Source organism: Trematomus bernacchii, unplaced genomic scaffold, assembly GCF_902827165.1.
Source record: "Trematomus bernacchii unplaced genomic scaffold, fTreBer1.1, whole genome shotgun sequence".
Taxonomy (NCBI): domain Eukaryota; kingdom Metazoa; phylum Chordata; class Actinopteri; order Perciformes; family Nototheniidae; genus Trematomus; species Trematomus bernacchii.
In genome coordinates this window covers 162,865-185,732 of record NW_022987525.1, presented here as the reverse complement: position 1 = coordinate 185,732, position 22,868 = coordinate 162,865, and the positions used below count along the sequence as shown (strand labels likewise).

The 22,868-nt window shown below is 42.1% G+C and overlaps 1 protein-coding gene across 1 annotated transcript in view; it reads right to left on the bottom strand.

The window, feature by feature from the left end:
- Positions 1-1,554: 1,554 nt before the first annotated feature.
- The window catches only part of LOC117474106 (major histocompatibility complex class I-related gene protein-like), a gene marked incomplete at its 5' end in the record, with an annotated part of 183,941 nt that continues 162,627 nt past the window's right edge, over positions 1,555-22,868 (bottom strand). Inside the window, 2 exon segments of the mRNA XM_034120145.1 lie at positions 1,555-4,690; positions 4,894-4,992. Of these exon segments, the coding sequence (XP_033976036.1) occupies positions 4,620-4,690; positions 4,894-4,992 (170 nt within the window).

Sequence of the window (22,868 nt, the reverse complement as noted above, 5' to 3'; positions counted from 1 at the left end):
TGTTTTTCAGGTCTCAGGCTCGAAAATGACATTCCCAGAACAAATGACCATATCTTCCCTTCTAAAAGGGTTAAATTAATAATCTTTGTTCTCAAAGTAATGATAAACCTGTGAGTTGGATGTAGAAGTGTCAGAATCAATATAAATGTTTTTTATTTTAAAGAAAATTCAGATTTTACATAGTAAAAAACTGTAAATTATAGTGTCCGTCCAAAAATTATTTTTTACAGATAGTGAAAACTACCCTTGGATGATGGGTTAGTAGACTAAAAGCTTTAGGAATCCAAAGTACAACATGTAATAAGTACCCTGTATCAAGATTGATGCAAAACAAGTGAAATTTGACCTTTTTAGAGAGGTTTAGCCAAAAACTGGGCCATCTGGGGTCATTTGGGTGGATTTGACCTATCTCTGGCCCCCCTTGCTCGATTTGGTTGGTTGACATACCCTTGTGACCGTTAGAGCCAATAGAATCGAAGGGGGAGGCTCCCAGCCAGACACGTTGTAAAGAAAAAATGTGGTTGCTTCGCGTGTGGAAAACGAAACCAAACTGGAGGAATGTCTCCTTCTGGAGTTTGGAAACTAAAACGCAGTTGTATTGCTTATGGATTATCAGAAATAATTTCAAAGAAGGCACAGACACATAGGATGAACCTATGGATTAACTGCAGCATCGTTTTTTTATCGTTTTAATGCCATTGAAGACCACTTTTGACCAAGGTAAGCCATATTTACGTGTTTAGCTTCTTAGCTCCACATGTGATGATGTACGCTTTCGTTTAGAGCGTCGCGAATGTTTATCACTGAGTGTTGAGGAGGGCACCGGTAGATTCAGTGTCTCCAGGACACCAAAAAAGAGTGGTTGGTTGTGCATCTAGGATAAGTAATAAGGGAGTTAGAGTGAGTTTAGTTGCCTTAGTATGTTACGTTTTTTTCGCTTGAGGCTAATTCAGAGGCTGAGTGCTAGCAATGTGGGTTTTTTTTGAAAAAAAAAATTAAAAAGATCAGTTAGCTGAGTTTCTTCCCGTTACATGGATATAACACATTCATAGTTTTATTCAATATTAAGATTCCTTAGACGTTGTTTCCTGCAAATGACGCGTTTATCCGCCCGGTACCGGGGGGAAGGTGTGAAACAGGTTAACGGGAGACTAAACTCTGCCGTGAGTTAAAGGGAGACTAAACTCTGCCTTGAGTTAAAGGGAGACTAAACTCTGCCGTGAGTTAACGGGAGACTAAACTCTGCCTTGAGTTAACGGGAGACTAAACTCTGCCTTGAGTTAACGGGAAACTAAACTCTGCCTTGAGTTAACGGGAGACTAAACTCTGCCGTGAGTTAACGGGAGACTAAACTCTGCCTTGAGTTAACGGGAGACTAAACTCTGCAGTGAGTTAACGGGAGACTAAACTCTGCCTTGAGTTAACGGGAGACTAAACTCTGCAGTGAGTTAACGGGAGACTAAACTCTGCCGTGAGTTAACGGGAGACTAAACTCTGCTGTGAGTTATGTCATGTTCAAAATTCCTCTGTGAAGCAAGGAGTCGGACCAGGCAATCAGGTTATAATAAAACTGATTTATTTCAGTTGTGATAAGGAATACAAAAGCTCAGCTGAGGTTTCTGGAGATCAGTGTTCCACAGGCCGCGAGCAGTTTTCACTCCAAGCAGTTAACTGTCTAACATTTCCTTCCAGAGCCCCGGAAACTGGCAAAACACATTTCATATACTTATTACAGAATAAAGGTGTCATATTATGATTGGATATGTGTATTTCTGAGTGAGGTGCTGTCGATTGTTGATTGGAGTACAGGCGAGCCTACGCCTCTTGGCTTCGCCCAGGTCCAGTCTTCTTCCCACGGTCATCATGGCCCTACACTACACTGACTGTCTGTTTCTCCTGTCACGTGCTAAGCTCTGAACTGCTCGTGCCTGGCACGGTGCCCTCTCCTGAACCTCAGCAAATAAATCTAAAAAAAGTAGCAGAAATGCAGATCCTTCCTTATGTTGTGCTCACCATTAACACTGTCATGAAGCTCACTTCTCTTCATAGTTTCAGACCTTCTGGTAGCACATTATTCATAAACATTTCTTTATGAGCAAGCAATAATATTCTTCAATCCCTCCTTTCACGTAATTTAATATTTGCACGTGATGGATTATGAAATGCATAATCTGTGACACTGTGAATAAATGTAAAATATAAAAGTATAAACGTATAAATGTATATAAAAGTGTAAAAGCAGAGTTATAGTTTTCTGGTAGTGCTCTTGACTTCACAGTGCCATGCCTAATCATTTATAGTATGAAAATGTCCCTCCTTTCACACCTTTTAAGGGGTGAACAATACTTTCCATACTATATTTTCAGTGTAGTGACTATTTTGAATTCTAAGGGACTGAGGCTGACTCTAACCTGCAGGGTTTCAATTGTACCTTTTATTGTCCCTCTCTTTTATTCCCTAGAACCTAATTTTAAGATGAGTCTTCTAGTACTCCAAATAATCGTTGAGGGGGTTTTGGAGTCGGGCCAGAGCCCCTGGGGGTAGGTTGGTGAGGGAGATTACTCCAGGGGTACTTGTTGTGGGTCCAGAGATTATAAATCTTCCTCTGGTTCACTATCATCGTTCTCTGCCAACAAGGGCATTTGATAAGGGGGCGGGACATCAGATTCAGTTTGTTTGGCCAGGGCTGTGGTTATTAATCTCTCAGTCAGGGTGCGGATACAAGGGATGCAACAACATCCACACATCACTAATATGACTATCCCTAGGGTCAATGAAACGCAAACTGACATTACCAGTGTTTTCCACTTCCCAAAGTATTTTCCCACATATCTCCAAACATTTTGCCTACTCCTGCATTCTCGGCCAGTTCTACACTGAGGGAAGTTAACCCAGCTAGGGCTCTGGTTACAGACCCTTCTGGGGCGGTTTGCCTGTCTTTTTGGGAAAGCTCATCCATCGCCTTGTTCGATTTAGATTGGGGTCTGGTCACATTCAATCGGGGTGTTATGGTTACATTTTGGTCTGGGCCTTTTAACTTAATTCTTCTAGGCTGGGGGAATTCAGGACGTCTGCCTGTCGTTGTTCGCGTCTCGTATTGTTCAGACTTGGTTCGAGTAGGCGAGATTCTGTCTGGCGTTCTTCCTTTTTAAATTGTTTGGTCAGCATTTCTGTTATGGTCTGTACCTGTTTGTCTAGTGACTGGATCTGTGCTGTGAGGATGGGTACCGCTAGGCCTGCCTTACTGGGCTGTACTTCCATGCGGCCTTTCGTAATGTTGAGTGTTTTTGTTCTCGGTCCGGGGATCAGCGAGTGCTGGGGCCTGGATCGATGCTGCGAACGGTAGGGCTGCACGACATATCGTGTTGTGACGATAATCGCGATATGCGCATGCACGTGCGATATTAAGTAGGCAAATGAACTCAAACACGTCGAGTTACAATTCTTTTGCTGCTTGCTACAAAAGGAAAACTGGCGCGGCTCTCATGTCAGGGGTACTTGAGTGAGTGACAGCAAACCACCAATCACAATCAAATCTCCAAAGCAAACGGACCCGATGATTAAAGGTAAAAACACAGAATAAAGTAGTTTCATGTGTTTCTCCAGGGCAGTTCGGCGCTGCTAACCGAGCTAGCTCACCTTGTTGCTCTGATAACTTAAGATACAGACGTCCGTGACTAAAATCCTTCATTCGGTTAAATATAGTTCGAAAAATACCAATTGTATAGCATTAAAGTTCAAGAAAGGATAGTTTGCGGACAAACAAAACGGTCTCTCTTCAATTCCTGTATTTTTTCATATCGCAATATATATATATATATATATATATATATATATATATATATATATCGCAGGGGGAAAAAGTATCGCAGTGTCAGTTTTTTCCAATATCGTGCAGCCCCCTGGATAGGGGGGTGGTTTTGTAGCCAGTAACGGGTACAGTTGGGCAGTGGGCGTTGAGGTCTCTGGGGCTTGTTGCTCATCCCTATTAGGGTCGGTTAATGGGGCCTTTTCTTCTGTGGTGGTGACCGGAAACATTGTTGTGTGAGCGACCAGGAGTCTTCCTAATCCGACTGTTATGTTCTTTCCCATTATTTGTTCTTTTTCGGCCTTCTCCAATCTTTTGTTTCTGCTCTTCCGGGTTTTCCATCCTTCTCCTGGTGGTACAATTTTTTCCAGGTTTACTCTATTCTGTAGTATCTTCATCAGATGTTTTCTTTGTTCAAGTGGGGGTGGGGCATCTGTTGATGGATTCAGTAGTCCTTCCTGTTGCCACTTTTTAACGTACTTGTCCACTCGTCTCCTCATTTTTTCTCTGTCTTTCTTGGGGGTGTGAGTATCCATTCTGTCTTTGAGGACTGTGAGCCAGTTGGGTGAGGAGGGAGCTGTCATATTTTTCACGTGCTGTACTTTATGGTGCTGGTGGTGACAAGTGGTTTGTAATCTTACATGTAGTACTCTTATGTAAATAGAACCTATGTTACTTCTAATATTTATTAAGTTGTGTTTCTGCACGTGCTGTTTGTAAATAGGATTTGAACTCTAATGCTGCAGCTGGAGAGGTTTGAGAGCAGATAAAGAGCTCTGTAACAACAGGTGGAGAGTTGATGTGAAGCCCCTCACTGTGCCGGCTGATTCAGTCTCTCAGTGAGCTCAGAGCTGGAGGCAGGAGAGGGAGTGTTTTTATTGGCTGAAAGGACAAGCAGAGAAAGTGTTTCAATCCACCGCCCCGTACACAACAAGGAACTAGACCACACTGATTATCCCTGTAGAAACACACCATATCTTTCCATATCCACATTACACTGAGCTCTGAGTTTGATCTGCTACCTCAAAGCCTTACATTAACAACCCTGAGAACTCATGAGACAAGGTTTCTGATTGGTCTCTCACCGTTCCTCTTCCTGTAAACCAGGAATCCAATCCCAGCGAGGAGGAGAGCGAGAGCAGCCACTACAGCACCGATGATGAAGAGGAGGAGGAGGGGATTCCCTGTGGAGCAGAAACAACAGGAAGTCTCAATCTGAACGGAGGAAGGAAGCTTCTTCAGGATGGGCATCAGGTCTGAGGCTCCTGAAGGGCCCCTTTCACCTCGTGGTGTCATGCTGGGTTTCGTCTTGAACCATTCTTAGTCTCTCTCCCCTGAGACCCATGTTTCAGGAGAGAGAGACTATGACATGTTGTCAGGGTCTGTTGATTGTTAGTAACCGTTGAGCCGTTGTGATGCAGTCTTACCTCTGTTGGTCCTGATCACAGCTGAGTCCAGTAAGATGACGTGGTCCTTCACCCCAGAGAGCCGGAACACACATCGGTACTTGTCCCAGTGTTCAGCGGGGAATGAGGAGACGTCCAGGTCCACGCTCATCTGGAAGGATCCGTCGTGGTTGGGCAGGATCTCTCCGTGGTCCACGTTGTCGTGAAGCTCCTCTCCGTCTCTGGTCCAGAACATGAGGGCTCTGTCCGGGTAGAAACCTGTAGCGTGGCAGCTGACTGGAGAGGAGGGGGACTTCTGGAGCAGAGACACTGAGGGGATCTCTGCACAAACACACTTTAGAGGTTATTGACTCACAGTGATATCACTACAGGGAGTTATGATGTACTGTGAGCATCACTGAAGGAGAACACAGAGTCAGTGTTTCAGAGAAATTGGTTAAATAAAGACTTTCTTCTCAGTTTTATATAATTTAATATCAAATACTGTTTAGTGTTGTTCAGATTAAAGAAGCTAGACTTTGGGAAATGTAGGTTTTTCTCAATTTCTTGACATTTCTTAACAATGTAAACTATTTAATTATTTATGTGAAAAATAGTCATTACTTAATCTATATTTACAAAAATATTAAATTTGATCACAAAATAAGTAGAAGAGCAACAGATTAGATTATCTTGAAAGTTAATTGTAACACTTCTGATATCAGTTTTTTTGAAATGTTGTGTTTTGGTCGGACATGAAAGGCTGCGTGCGATGAACACACAAATCTGAGTGTCTGTGACTCTACCTGTTCTCATCAGAAAGCTCCTCCCAAGGTTCGCATGATTCTTCATATAATCAGGACACTCCTGGGTGTAGTAGTTCTTGAAGTATGCCATTCTAGCTTTGTTATTATCCAACCTCTGTTTGCTGAGGACAGCCTGTGGTTTTGGAGCGATGTATGACTCTGTCTCCAGGTCCAGTATCAGGAAGTCTTCTCCATCAAAACCATGGTGATCATAACCTTTGACCTCACCAGTCTCATCATCCCAATCACAGCCGTACATCCTCTGGTCAATGTGGACACCTGAGAGAGAGAGAGAGAGAGAGAGAGAGAGAGAGAGAGAGAGAGAGAGAGAGAGAGAGAGAGAGAGAGAGAGAGAGAGAGAGAGAGAGAGAGCATAAAAAGCATTGACAACGTGTTTCTGCTTCATAAGTGACAGAAGCGTTTGTATAATTATCTAAATATTCAGCAATTATTTTCCTTATATTATTAAATCCTCACTCAATAACTTTTCTATGTTTAAAATCTGTACAAAATGAATATATTTCTCACAACATAGACCCCCGAAACCTTTAGTTTTTTTTTATTATTACCGCCACATATAACTATAATTATTTCTGCTGAAATTCTAAGATTTCCTAAATAATATTTAATATTTTGAATGATAAAGCCTGATTTGACCTTTAACCCTTTACCCCCTGCAGAACACTCTGAATATCACCAACAACAACAACTACTCGGTGCAAGTCGCTAACATCACGGCGCAGGTTCAGTTCGCAAAGACCGTCATCGGGAAATCACGAATCAGCAACACGACGGCCATCAGCCCTCTGGACATGAAGCAGGTGTGTGTGTGTGTGTGCGTGCGTGCGTGCGTGCGTGCATGCGTGTGTGTGTGCGTGCGTGTGTGTGTGTGTGTACAGGATGAAGATATAAACAACATATTATCAGTAGAAGGTGAAACATGAACTAACCTCCAGTTAGGTTGAGGCGCTGCTTTAAAGTTTCAATGTTGTCTTTGTGGACCTGCTGGGCACCCAGAAAGAGCTGAGTCTGCCTCTCCCAGAACTGAGGATCCTCTTCTGTGATTCTGTTCATCCAGTCCTGTCTGGGTTCTGCTCTCTTGGTGTTGCTGTCGTAGTGCATAATCTCAACTTCATCAACCAACCCAACCACGACAAACTCTGGGAAGTTTGGGACTCCAGAGGACGCGGTGTAGAAAAACTTCAGAGAGTGAGTCCCTGTTAGAGAACATAATGTAATAACTTCAGTCATTATGAAATTAACTGTTCTCTCTCTGCACACATCATCAACAAGTACAGCAAAGACATCCAAATCTATTTTTTACATTATATTCAAACAAAAACAAAAGTATAGACCAGGGGCGGCGGGTACTGTAGGCCAAGGAAGGCTAAGCCTTCCCAAATATTGTTGTCACTGCATCCTGGTCAAATTAAAATATAATGTATGTGTCTTTGACATTAGCGCTGCTATGCAGCCACCTGTGCCCTGTGTACTACGAAGCCAGTTCAACAGACCATGATATCTTTGAGTTATCTTAACTAACCCTAACAAAGAGATCTCACTAAACGGTCCTACGACGCTGGTTATCAACTCGGTAAATCAAGCCAGGGTTTCTCCGTCCAGCTGAGAGCGCGTTCACATGAAAGGGGCGGGGCTAGCAACATTTGACCAATCACAAACATGGACAAGCGTATGGAGAGCGGAACGTCATACTTCATGAATGAAAAGTAAACTATCACGTTAGACAAATATGAAGAAGTTAAACTTTAAACATCCATGACTTAACCTGTTAAGCCCTGAGCCTGTTTTCCAGGTTTCAGGCTCGAAAATGACATTCCCAGAACAAATGACTATATCTTCACTTCTAAAAGGGGTAAATTAATAATCTTTTTTCTCAAAGTAATGATAAACCTGTGAGTTGGATGTAGAAAATTCAGAATCAATATAGATGTTTTTATTTTAAAGTAAATTCAGATTGAACATAGTAAGAAAATGTAAATTATTGTGTCCGTCCAAAAAAAAACCATTACTTATAGTGAAAACCACCCTTGAATGATGGGATAGTAGACTAAAAGCTTTAGGAATCCAAAGTACAACATATAATAGTACCCTGTATCAAGATTGATGCAAAACAAGTGAAGTTTGACCTTAAAGGCCCTGACACACCAACCTGATTTTGGGAGTCAGAGGCCGTCAGAGGCAGTCGGGCATTCGCGGCGCCCTACTCAGGTTGGTGTGTCCCGCACCGTCGTCTCTTTACGGCAAATTTTCACACCTCCCGCGGCCGATTCAACATTTTGAAACGGTAGACAGTTGGCCAAAGAAAGTCGGCCAAAGAAATCACTCTGATTGTCTGTTCAGCTTAGCGAATCAGTGCATGAGAAGCGAAGCGGAAGTGAGGGACCAAAACAAACGATTAAGAAGGCACACACAGACAGACAGAGCTACTGTCTACCACTGTTCATTGTTCATTTACCTATTGTGAGCATCACAGCAAGAAGTGGCCATTATTCAGATGGGTGTTTCTGTCTGCCCCTCTATTCTTTCTCCCATTATCCTCCACAATCTGCCTAGAAGTATTTTAACGTTGTAGCTGTTCAAGATGGTCATTTTAAAATGTGTTAAAAATATACTGGTAGTAGTTAAACCAATAATAATGTACGGCTGCAACTGACAGTTATGTAGGCACATTTTTTATTTTTTATTAACACTGTGTGATTAAAAGAATAAACACAAATAGCAGGATAGGCAATACAAAACTTTATTTCGTACCTTGATACTACAGCCATTGATAACACAGCATTAGACATATTTGGCAAACTCTTTTTTTTATTGTATTACACACTATTTTTATCGTATTGTATCGAATACACACTACCAGCGGTGGACTGGGACTACAAATCAGCCCGGGACTCTCGACCGGCCCACCTCGGTACCGCAAGTAATCACCGCTAGTAAATTGTCAACGGGGGGGGGGGAGTGCTAGTGCTAGGGATTGCGCCCCTGCACACTACCGCTGCCTGCTGGTAAGGACAGTTATTGCCACTCGTCGACTGAAGTCTTTGCGGTGTGTTCGTAGGCGGGCAGCGTAGGCCAAGCCCCCAGGAAGTGCGCCGGACTCAGATGAAAATATTCGTGGTGGCCAAACGGCGGTACTACACTTCCTTTTGGTTGCCAGGCCCGGAAACACTTTTTCCCATTGACTTACATGGGGAAAGAGTGGTCTGTAAATCGTTGGAAATTTTTTTTTAAACTAAATAAACTACCCAGTATGAACACTTGTATAGCCCTTATTAAAAACATTCGTTCCTCAAGTTGTAAAAATGTGCTAATAACGTTATTCTGTGAGTTATTTCCCTCTGCATTATGAACGCGCATCTAACCCACGGGACCGCGCCGCCCGGCACGTTCATGTTACGTGTTCAGCACTACATGAGTTTATCTTTACCCATGGATGCACAATAAGAACGGACCCATATCGCCTTACTGCCAGCCCACGGAGCTGTAATAATGGATATATTGCACATGTTTGCTGTAATTCATCATTTGTAAAATATTATACTACATGGGCTGTATTATTAAATCTTGTACCGTAAATGTTGTATTAAATAAAGTTAATATTACCGACGTAGATTAACGTCCCTGTAGCTTCTTATTGCACTTCTTACCAGCAGCTTATTGCACTGTATATATATATATACATATATATATACACATATATATATATATATATATATATACGTATATATATATATATATACATATATATACACATATATATATATATACATATGTATATATATACATATATATACACACATATATATATATACATATGTATATATACATATATACATATACATACATATATACATATATATATATACATATACATATACATATACATATATATACATATATATATATACATAAGTAGTTATATTCATCCCGCTTTCATCACATTAGTATGCATAAAAACCGGACAGGTCACACCTCTTTTGTTATGCTAATGACCTCCTTTGTTCGAGGTGTTATAACATGCCGGTGTGATATCACACCTGCCTGTTATATCCTTATCACGTACAGGTGTGAGATCCTCCCTGTCTCCCCCCTGTCTAGCGCACCACTCCCCCCCCCCCCCCCCCTCCTTCTCCCCCCTCCTGACACCTCCTGATTTTGTTGCGATGCCAGAAGATAGTGAGGGGGTGGAGTTAGGTAAAAAAGAAATCTGTGCAAACTAGATAAAAGCCAGTCATTTCCACTCACCAAGTCACCTAAACTTTCAATAAAAGAAAATGGCAAAGAGACGCATCGATATGGGTTTAATCAGCGAGACGCCGGTGACAACTTACCGCCATCCGTCGGGAGCGCCGGTCAAGAAACGGATGCAGTATCTGTGCCGGGTTCAAACCCCTCCGCCGGAGGCTCTTCATGAAAAATGGAGTCTGGAAAATGGAGATATTTGGGGTTATGTGTTCAACTATATGGCGAATGAACTACATTTCTACAATCTGAAGAATGGAGAAACTTATGGACCCCGCAGTGTTAAAGCAACGTTGACCTCAACAGATTGGGCTGTGTTAACTCTGGTGTCTTCCAGAGATCTCCGTGCAACCGTTGTATCAGAAAAAGCAGTGCATAAAGAAACCATCATGGAAGCATTGTGGAGTCGTTCAGGCATCGTATGTGCAATGTCCATGAAACCTGCAGCAAAAAGCAAAGAAACGCAAACTGTGGTCGAGATCAAAGAAGAGTTTTCACCGCAACCCCTCAATGTGGAAGAAGAGGAAGAAAATATTCACCCGCCGCCGCCAGAAGTGAAAAGAATCCTGACAAGCACCGTCTGGGAAACTAAAAGCGGACCATCTGGTAGATGGTATTACCGCTCAAGCCGTTTGGTGACGCGGGGAAAGGAACCCTCTGATGATTTTGTTTTGGAGTATTTCAACTCTACATGTGGGGTTTTTCAAACATCCTTGCGTGTGCCTCTGGCTGCTTGGCTGAAAATGATAGATGAAAAATCTACAAAGCTTAAAGAACTTTTTAAACAGAGTCAAACAGCGATAGACATTATAACGGTGAGAAAAACTCTCACTTTTGCAGATGACTCCTCCTCCTCCTCCCCCTCAACATAATAAGTCCCACCCCCTCACCAGATCATTTAAAACTAAGGACCCACTAAGACAACCGTTGAAGACTAACCATGGATCTGAGAAAAAACAAGTCTCTCCCCGCGAGTTGCAGCATGGAACAAGCCCTGGATCTGAGAAAAAACAAGTCTCTCCCCGCGAGTTGCAGCCTGGAACAAGCTCCTGACAGACCGCCATCATCTCCAACAATCTGGACACCCGAGCTCAACAGTGATGTTGCTGGCGTTGATGTTACTGGCTGGCAGGATATGTATCAACCTCCATCTACTTCACCAGACCCCCCGAGGAAATCAACAGCTTCTTCAGACTCCTCGGTAGCAGGCGATGAATCGACATGCTATGCTTATAGCTATGGTTATGCTCCAGAGTGTGATGCTGTAGACGGGGCAAGGACAGCGTCATTCCTGAATACGGTAAAAGCTGTGGTGGTTCATCTGTTGGATAGGGTCGTGCATCTGTACAGAAAGGAACAATGTTATGGCTGTCAAGTCGACCATCCCAGTCAAATGCAGCACGAGTGTTTGTTTGAGATGCCAGAATATTTTCTGGATCGAAACTATGATGAAGTGGTAAAGAGACTGTGGACCGACCGTTTCATTCCAGCCATTCGGGGTTCTCTACACTCGAGCAAGCTTCATGTGTCGGAGAGAAGGATCTTTGGAGCTGCCGAGGCGATTCTTCACAATCTCAGAAGCACAAGACGCTTTGAGGCTAAAATCAACAAGCTTTACGAAAAGCTTGTTGAAAACGACGAGTCCCAGCTGAAGAATATAACAGACGCGTGGGACTTTTGGCAACGACAGGAAGAGTTTGATACTTTTCGTAAAAAGTACCACCATGTTTTTTTATTTTACTTTTTTTATTTTTATTTTACTTGATCTAGTGTGTCCTTCTTTGTAATCATGTTTTTGATTTAATTTGTTTTTTGATTTTCTGTTGGGGAGAAAATGTTTTTTTAAATCTGTTGTTGGTATATGCAGCAAATCAATAAAATGTGTTGTAACAAAACTGTTGTATTCATTACCTCATTGGGACGGTAACAGGGAACATGTCTGAGAAACGTGTCATGCAAAGGGTGTATTACACTCCTTCTAATCCAGGGAGTTTAGGGGGCGTTGATAAACTCCGTAGAGCTGTACAGAATGAGACGGGTAAACAAGTAAATGTAGAGAAAGTCAGAGAATTTTTATCAGAACAGGATGCTTATACTTTGCATAAGCCGTCAAGGGTACATTTTTGTAAGAAACAGAGTTTTCGTACTCAGACCGCTACAGCAATTTCAAGCTGACCTCTGCGATATGCAGTCGTTATCCAAACATAATGATGGTTATAATTATTTGTTAACAGTCATAGATGTATTTTCGAAAAAAGCCTATGCTCAGGCAATAAAGAAGAAGACTGGTGTAGAGGTTGCGAAAGCCTTTGATACAATTTTAACACACAGTCAGATTCCTAAAAAGATGCAAACAGACGCAGGGAAAGAATTCTTTAACAAAGTTTTTCAAGCCTTATTGAAGAAACGAGGTATTGCACATTATGCAACAGCCAGTGATATGAAGGCGTGTGTGGTAGAGAGATTTAACCGTACGCTGAAAACTAAAATGTGGAGGTATTTTACAGCTAAAAACACTCATAGATACATAGACGTCTTGCCTGAACTAATTGAAAGCTACAATAATAGTTATCACCGAAGTATTAAAATGACGCCGCTGCAGGTGACAAAGGAAAATGCGGCTCAAGTGTTTCGTAACCTGTACACCCCATCTAGCCATCGTAAAAAAGCTGCTAAATGAACTTTAAGGAGGGGGAGCTTGTAAGAATTTCCAAGCTGAGAGGGGTCTTTGATAAAAAATATGAACAGAGTTATACAGACGAATTATTTACGGTGTCTGAAGGCATACCTCGTCAACCCCCTGTTTACAAACTCAAAGATTATGATGGGGAGGAGATCAAGGGGACTTTTTATGAGAAAGAGTTACAAAAAGTGAAGGTATCTCGTGACAAGGCTTTTCAAGTTGAGAAAATTCTGAAAAGGCGTGTTGTGAGAGGGAAAAAACAGATGTATGTATGCTGGAAGAACTGGCCCGAGAAATTCAACGGCTGGGTTGATGCTGGGGAGATCAAAGATGTATAAAAACAACAGACTTAACGCTCAGTCCTTCATTACAACCATGGAGATAAATGAGGGGTTCTACATTACGCTGCCTTCCAATGCCAGTCTTGATGTATTTCAAAACAATACAAGCTCTAGTTACCAGGTAAACTTAGCACAACCTTTGCATTTAGACGGTTCGTGGGCAGGTAGCCATGACAGAAATGTCATACCCACACACTTGGTATAACTTACCTCTAGATGTAGCCTATTTTGAATGGATAAAGAAATCAAAATCCCCCGAGATAGTGAGCAAGGTAAAGCTTCAAATGTTCCGTGGGGGTTACTATAGCACCATAAGTCAGCTCAAGGCGGAACTGGAGTCCTGCTTCAGAAAAATTGACTCTGATGTCAATCAGAGGGTAGGTGACGCTTTTGCTCCTCTCCTGAGAACCGTAGATATAAAAGGGACATTCGGTGACACCATCACCCAGTATTTTAGTCCTGCATATTATTTGCCGGTAACAAAAACGCATATCGAAAATATACAGATAGAGATAAAAAACGATCAGAACGAACCTGTAAAGTTTACCTACGGCAAGAGTGTAGTGAAACTTCATTTCCGACCTTCAAAAGCGGGGCAATCATTTGCAAAACGATGATTCATCAAGATCCACAACGTTTTGTTAGCTACTATGAAAATCAAGCTGGAGGGTCATTGCCTGGTTTTTATGGAGCACCCGTTATGTACGGTAGAGGCATTGGTTCTATATTCTCAAGATTATTTCGTTTTGTAGCACCGTTGGTGAGAAGGGGGTTTGCCATAGCTAAACCTCATCTTAAATCGGCGGTCAAAAATATTGCATCTGATGTAATCAGTAAGGCTGTCCATAATTTTGGCGGCCAATCGGATCACGGGTCTCAAGAAGGATCAGGAGGCCTGATGGTTTTAGCAAGAAGGGCCAGGAAGAGACCTCCAGGAAAACGGGTTCCGGCAGGCTTTAAAAAGGGGAAGCGCTCAACCAAGAGAAAATCATTAGGGAAAAAACACCCACGAAGAAGGAACGCACTGGGGAGAGATATATTTTAGAGTGTTAAATATGGCTCTTTTACATCACAAATCTGCTGAATGTAGCATGGCAGAGCTGGATTTGTTTTCGGCTCCCATGACGCAGCTTTCTATAGATGAAAAACACTACACAGAGGTCCTTCAGTTGTCTGCCATAACAGAGGATGGACCCAATGAACTTTTCATTCCAGGGGACGGGGATAAATACCTTGATATGAATGACACACTGATGCATCTCAGGATCAAAATAACCAACGCCGATGGGACTAATCTGGCAGTCGATGCTCCCGTGGCACTTGTTAATTATCCTCTGAATACAATTTTTAGTCAATGCAACGTTATTCTAGGGAACAGGCTGATTTCTCAGTCCAGCTCGACACATCCTTACAGAACGATGATTGAAACTTTATTGAATTACTCTGATTCTACTTTAAAAACTCAATTCACTGCCGGCTTATTTTATAAAGACACCGCAGGAGCTATGGACTCTGTAGTGATCACCAATGGGCCAAACAAGGGTCTAGTAAAGAGAGCTGCATTCACCGCTGAGTCTCGAGAGCTTCATCTGATGGGAGCTCTACACACAGATATATTTTTCAGCGAGAGGCTTCTCCTGAACTCTGTAGATTTGAGAATCAAACTCACCAGATCTAACGATGCCTTTACTCTCATGTGTGCAAATGACTCCACATACCGTCTAAAAATACTGGGGGCCTCGCTTTTTATCAAGAAAGCGACCATTGCCCCAGCCGTGCGTTTAGGTCATGCGGCGGCACTGATGAGAGGCAACGCTCTCTACCCTCTATCTCGTGTAAATATCAAAACATACAGCATTCCGGTGAATTCCAGAATATGTAATCAAGAAAATCTCTTTCTGGGTAATATGCCTAAATACATAGTTTTGGGTATGGTAAATCACGAAGCGTTCACAGGAAGGAGAACGCTTTCACCTTTTAATTTCCTTCATAACGATATGGAATATCTGGCTTTGTGTCAGGACGGCAGACAAGTACCGGCCAAAGCATTCCAACCGCAATTTAACCGGGGGTCTTCAGTCCGAGAGTTTTACAATATGTTCACTGCTACGGGGAGACACATGAAAGACCTACCTCTGAGTATTGACCGAGAGGATTTCGAACAAGGGTACTCATTATTCGTATTTAATCTCACTGCAGGGGAAGATGCTGACGCATTGTCCCCTATCACAAGCGGTAGTTTAAGACTGGAAATGAGATTCCGAGTACCGCTGCCCCAGACTACAACTTTAATCGTATATTCTTGTTTTGATTCAATTCTGGAGATTAATTCAAAACGTCAAGTGCTGGTAGACTATTACTAAGAAAAATATTACAAAATGAATAATCATCAATTGGACAGTCTCCTGCGGCATATGTTGGGGGATTCGTTTGGTGGTGTGTGGGCGTCAGATCAGCTACCCCAAGTAAAACAATTATTTAGATACCCTGTATACATGATTGTAAACACCCACCCCTCCCACATGCCAGGGGAACACTGGCTAGCAGTGACTTTAGAAGGAGACGATGTGGGGACTTTTTTTGACTCTTTCGGATTTCCTCCCAATTTCAGTCATTATCCTAAAAGCATCCTACAATTTCTAGAAAAACAATGTAAAACTATTTTACACCACAACCATCAGCTTCAAAATGTCCTGTCTACAGCCTGTGGTCAGCATTGTGTTTTTTACCTATGTAAAAGAGCGTCTGGGCTGAAAATGTGTTATCTCTGTATCAAGATGATGTGATAAAAAATGATGCTGCTGTAACGAATTTTGTGAAAAAATACCAGCGGTGTGAGAGACGTCATAAAGACACTCATTTTAACCACAGTGTTTGTTCTCTGCAAATGTTTAAAGATTGTTACAAAATGTAAAAAAAATAAAATATAAAAGGTCTGGAGACAAAATTAATTCAAGTGACTCTGTCTTTATTAAATGGGGAAATGTAACCAGCGAGGGCTTAACTCTACAACTTTCCTTGATCTCTTCTTTACTACAGTCGGAGGAGGGTCTAATTTACTTTCTTCTTCTTCTTCTTGGTCTTTTCCTCCTCTTCTTCTTCTTCTTTTTGTCTTACGCTCTCCAGTCTTATGCTCTCCAGGCAGTTCACCTGTTTTAAGTAAACTGTATTGTTCACGAGCTTGGCGGTTATAAAAAACGGTTGACGGAACATTTAACCCCCTGAGAGTATTTAGAAAAACCTTCCATCCTTTAGGTTCTTCTGTATTTTTATATGACCACGAGAGATTTTTTAATAAATCCATCATATGGGATCCTTTCACAGCTCTACCCTTGTCTATAAATTCACCCGTTTCATTTCATCCATCGCTGCTCTGGACTAGTTTATTCATAATGTACTCTGCATTCTTACGGTAACGTTTTGGAAGATTTTGGAGTACCTCATTCTTTATTCCATCAGTGGAAATGCCCTTCTTTTCTTCTCCTTTTTGCAACCCAGTGTCTTCAGGTAGAGTTAAAGTATTATGCCTTTCCTCCTGCCCTTCTTGTTTGAGTAAGTTGAGGTATCTCTGCAGCAAGGCGTTGTATTTTCTTATTTTTTCATAAGGGGTTATACCTGTTTCGTTTAGTACGGCTCTCATTTTTTCATCCAGAACATCTTCTGCTGTACGTCTCATTGTTTCCTTGCTATGGGGGTTAGTTACACCAGTCGGATTGAGCTGATTAAACTGGTGAGGTGTTAACAAAAACATCTTTTGACTCATGGTTTACTTTGGTCGAATAAGCCCTCCTAAAAGCTGTCCTAAAATGGGGATCACAGCACCTAGCAGAGGCAGAAGAAAACCCCCAGATTGTTTTCTTAAGGCCTTGTGTTTAGTTTTTATGTTGGTCTTTTTATTGGCCAAGAGTTTGATAATTTTCTTTTGTTTTTTGAGTTTCTTATACTGAGCTCCAGATAGCGGAATGTTACCCTTTAGAAGATTTAAAGACAGTTCACAGAGTGATTGAAGAAAATCCGTGGAGCAGTTGTTGAGAATATCCTTACGCTTCGAGGGCCTGGCCTGACATAAAGCCTTTAGCAGGGGCATGTTTCTTTTTAAACGAGCAGACATACTGTTTTCAAGTTTTCGGTTTTGGTACGTAAACAACTAACCACTGTGTGCGTAGTGCTCCTGGTCTAAGTCTGTAGATGTCTGGACAGCTGGGGGTCATGTCTACGATTAAATAACCGTGAGGATCCTTGGTGGCATCTTCAAAACTTTGTAGGAAAAATGATTTATTACCAGGGTATATTTGCTGAGCAAGTATGTTCATCTGTAATCTGTCTCTGGGGTTTTTAAACAAGACCATGTAATTAGTATTCAGACTAATTGTTCGACTATTCTTCCCTTGATGAAAAACATTCTGTGTCAGCATCATAACACTCATATTTCTATGATGGCGGTATTGGGTGAAAAGTCGGACTACTTCCGGAGGCTCCGAGGCCTGAAATATAACATCGTCCAATATAATCAAATGACTTTGATCAGGAGGAAATAGAGATTCATCTTCAAATGATTCAGGCAGACCTTTGATGAATTTCACATCTTTATTCTTTTCCTGCAGTTCTGCGTACATGGGTTGGAAAGAAGTATAAATCCACACAATATTTTGAGGTTGTACATCCATTACATGAATACAATTTTGCAATACATTCTTGACAAAAAAAGTTTTTCCACACCCGCTTGGCCCCACTACTATACAGGAAAAAGGAACACGTAGTCTGGGCTCAAATTCAATTTGGCTGGGTGAAAACATTTTTGTCTCTTCTTATTATTTCTCAATACCCAAAAGGCAAAGTATTTCCTCCGTCTAGCAGACGTCTTTTATCAAACACCACTCTGAACTTTTTGGTAAATGACACATTTCTCAGAACGAAACCCTCTTTATTTCGTACAATGTTGTGTTGTGGGGCTTCAAGAACCCGCCCCCTCTCAGTGTTTTGAACGTAGCCTTCCACCAGATCTTTAAGACTGTCAAAGTTCACTCGTTCACAGCACTCATGCGTCTGTGTAATCCCTTTCACTCGCATCACAACCTTTTTTTGATTTTTGGTTTGGTATGCATAACTTTTAGGACCTGCAGAAACAAACTCTTTGATTGTATCGCCCCCCAGTTCATCTGTAAGATCCCCCAGATAAACCCCCATAGGCAGTGGAGTCTCCCCCTGTCTTGTCACATAGATGATACTATCTGTGTCATAGTAGAAAACTCCGTGCTGCAATTTCTCCAATTCACTGTACAGTTTTAGCCTGGCATAGGCCGTGGTGAATGCTGCAATGAATATGTTATCTACCTTGTTGGGAGGGGGATAACAATCATCACCATAACACCACTGGACAAGAGCCGTCCTGTCATTGATGAATGAGAAATACTTAACCTTATGTTTAGCTGAAAACAAGAGGTTAAGAAATTCTTCTGGTTTGGTCACAATCTTAGTCTGAGTCCGATTGCTTCTCTGAGCAAATTTACCCCAGAAACTGTTGAGACATAGTTTTGACACTTGTCTTTTGGCTGGGTTTGATGTGATTTTAGCTGTATCCAGCAAGATCCCCTGATTAGCATGGTAGTCTGTCACATACTTTTGTTTGCTCTCGTCATCTGTTGCCTCTGAAGGATAACCTGATGCTTCTTGTTTACCCTTCAAAAATGTGTGTATATAATCTACAAAAATGCTGTCACGTTTGCTCTCAAAATGCCACACCTCTGTGATCTGAGTCAGCTTGTAACCCCTGTCCAGGGCCTTGTTGAATTATGTTGTCACCCAAACTCCTGTTAATGCTCTTTCCTCTTTGCTGTGGGTGCAGGCCCCCTGTTGGTTGTTAAGCTCAGCGCATGTACGGCAGAGGGTGAACACTAGCTTACCCGCTGCAGTTCTGTAAGGCAGGACTGGAAAGTAAAGACCCCTGGGAGGGTCTACTGTGGCTTTGATTAACCCAAAATAACTCTGAGGATCTTTGAAATCTCGGAAGATGATCTGGGGGTGGCCTAGCGGATATAGGCCTGTACAGTTTACAAAGGGGTATAGGGAGGTGAAATCACAATAATGAATCAATTCATCTGCCGCTGCCGTGTGCCTCAACTTCACGGCACATGTCCTTCCACCGTACAAAGCATCCCTAGGGGTCAGCGGTTCTGGAGCTTTGTATTCCCTGAGGAAGGCCTGCAAATCTTGATTGGATTTTTTCATCTCACCCCATGTATGCTCTCGCATAACGATCACTCTGGCCCCGTGAACAGACTGTAGCTCGTGCAGCTTTTCCTCACTAGCAGCATGGAGCCGCTCAAATGTGTCACCTGTTAAGGGGTTTTTCTCATGCCCCTTATAGCAAGATGGACACCCGTGATAAAAACAACCAAGAAATTCCCAAACAATCTTTACTCCCTCAACTTCAGCAAAACCATCGACGACGAAACGTCCCACTCGCTTCTCACCTTCATTCAATGCATGTTGAATAAATACCCCCTCAGTATGAGCCACCCACTCTAGCCACTGAATACCCGCGTTGGAGTACGCCTTGTTTTCACGGCGATAGTCGTTGGGTGGGGGGATTGCTAGGGTTTTTGGGGGAAGAAAGTCTGTGGTGAAAACTTTCATACAGGCCGAAGCAATGGTCGCACGACTAAAAGGATCTACACCGGTCTCTTCGAGGAACCCTTTTCGAAATAAAGTGGAGCCCTGTGCAAGAATGTCAACATCGTTTTTACAGTAAAGCAATGCCTGCTTTCGAAAATCAAAAGTACCCGTGCGTACCGTCTCATACCATGCGAAAAAGTCACTCTTTTCATCAGTTGTCATGCGTTCAGTCCCGTAACAGTGTGCCGGCGGGTAAGGTCCGATATAACTCAGATTGACCTTAGAGCTGAAACCGTGAGGGAAATACCCCTTGATTTTATCTTCAAATCCCAAAGCTTTTGGCATTGCTGCTAAACACATAGAGAGATAAGACAGAGAGTCTATGTACTTTTGCCTGGAATCTTGGTCAGTAAAAGAGATCACTTTACTTCCCTGCATTATCAAAGATGGTTTTAACCCTTGTTCAATCATTGCATTGATAATGAGATAGCTGTCAAAACCCTTAGCATTGTGAGCAATGAAGGTTGTATTCTTGAACTTGGGGCGCCTAAAGTGTGTCAGAAACTGCAGTGCACAGTCGGTACCCTCAGCGACCCAAATTTCGCCTGCAAGGGTTTTTGTACACACCAGGAAGGGGACATGTACACCGTCTGCCCCCGCCATTGTTTCAAAATCATAAAACACAATGTTGTCATTGTGTTCTGTCTCTTTGGGTAACACTCCGATGTAACACAGATGTTTTTCACACTCGCCTGTAGAAGCAGAGGGTAATTTTTCATTACATGTTTTGCATTTTTTCACCAGACACTTGTGTGTTTTATCTGCACTACTCTTAGGGGTGTAGTAAGCCCGGTGACAATCTAGACACTTTTTGTGTAAATCGCAGTTACTGGCAATGTCTGATGCTCTCATATATATGAGATATGTATATATATATGTATATATATATATATATTAGGGCTGTCAAGTTAACGCGTTAATAACGCGTTAACGCAAAAAAAAATTAACGCCACTAATTATTTTAACGCGATTAACGCATGTGTATTTTTTGTCCTCGGCCGCCGTAGTTTCAGAGCGCATCGAGTGTAAAATACCATCGACAAGCTGATGCTGACAGCCCCGCTCCTGCTGCCCGCTTGTGGCAGACCACACTTCCACGCTCACTGGCAGGCCCGGACTGGCCATCGGGAGGACCGGGAGGGAGTGTGTATGTGTGGCGCGACTCGCGCGAGCGAGGCACACCTTACGTGTTGTTGTTGTTAGCATCTGGTGCTAGCTAGCTGCGCTAACGGATATAAGGAGCTGTTTCAATGACATTTCGCCGACAACTGCGCCGAGCACTTGACTTTATGCAGGTAGCCAGACAGTGGGACATTGTACGAAAAGTCAGCACACTCAGCATGGATAGTACGCGCAACATTATTGCAGCGTCCAGGCAGCTCCCATTCGAGCATATATGCCTTGAGCTGCACATAGCTCAACGATCCATCACAGTACACACACACACACACACACACACACACACACACACACACACACACACACACACACACACACACACACACACACACACACACACACACACACACACACACACACACACACACACACACACACACACACACACACACACACAGTATGAGAGAGGTTCCAGGTTGAATTGAGGCGAATATTTGTAATGTTCAGAGGTTGTTGTGTTTAATATTCATGAGAATATTTGTCATTGTTCAAATGATAATAAACAAACATATAAAGCATATTTGTCCACTCATATGTTGATAAGAGTATTAAAAACTTGAAAGATATCCCTCTAAGGTACATTTAGAACAGATAAAAAATGTGCGATTAATTTGCGATTAATCGCGATTAACTATGGACAATCATGCGATTAATCGCGATTAAATATTTTAATCGACTGACAGCCCTAATATATATATATACATATATACATATATCTATATGTATATATATATATATATGTATATATATATATCTATATGTATATATATATATATATGTGTATATATATATGTATATATATATATATATATATATATATATATATATATATATATATGTATATATATACATACATATACATATATATATATATACAGTGCAATAATTCTTTCATGCTAAATGAAGCTCTGTTGCTTGGATATCACTAGATCCTGTTACAGCGTAATATAAAAGTACATAACGATTGATGTGTAAATTAGCATAATTACTAGCTAACCGCTAGCTGCTAACTGCCGCCTCGTTAATATCAAATCCATCATAATAACAATCCATTACCATGCTGTCATGAACGTGCGGTGCTATTATGTGTACGCAAATTGACGTGCTTGATGTGAACGAGCATTTTGGGGGGCATGGTTAAAGTTGCGCATGCGCTATGAGCGCACATACGGGTACTTCTCAGGCATGCCGGGTAATCTGTGACGTTTCGCTCTCTCAAAAGTTGGGCCATTTTATCATCATGCGCGAATGAGCAACTCTCATAGGAATGAATGAGGCCCCGCCTCCCACGCTGTATCCAGTTCTTATTATACATCCATGTCGTAGGCGGGCGGCGTAGCCGACGCAGGCGACGTAGCGGACGTAAAAGTCGGGACGCCTTCGGTACGCGTTCTTTGGTCTCAGGTTGGTGTGTAGCGGCCTTAAGAGTTCTCATGAACTAAGTTCTGATGAACCTTTGTGGGAAAAGTACTGCGGTGTGAAAGCGCCTAATAGGAGGGTTAAGGTCCTGAAGCTCTGAAGTAATGTCCTTAAAGGGAACACACACTTCTACCCATTACAGAAATACACTTAATGTATGTTCTTGTAGACTGTGATCTAACAGAGGCTTTTAATCGATTAACTCGATTAGTTGTTGCACCCCTATACTTTACTGTCGGGTCACTCATTACTGGATCAGCGAGCTGCATGAGATGCTGACGGGCTGTCAGGAGAGAGAGAGGAAAGGAG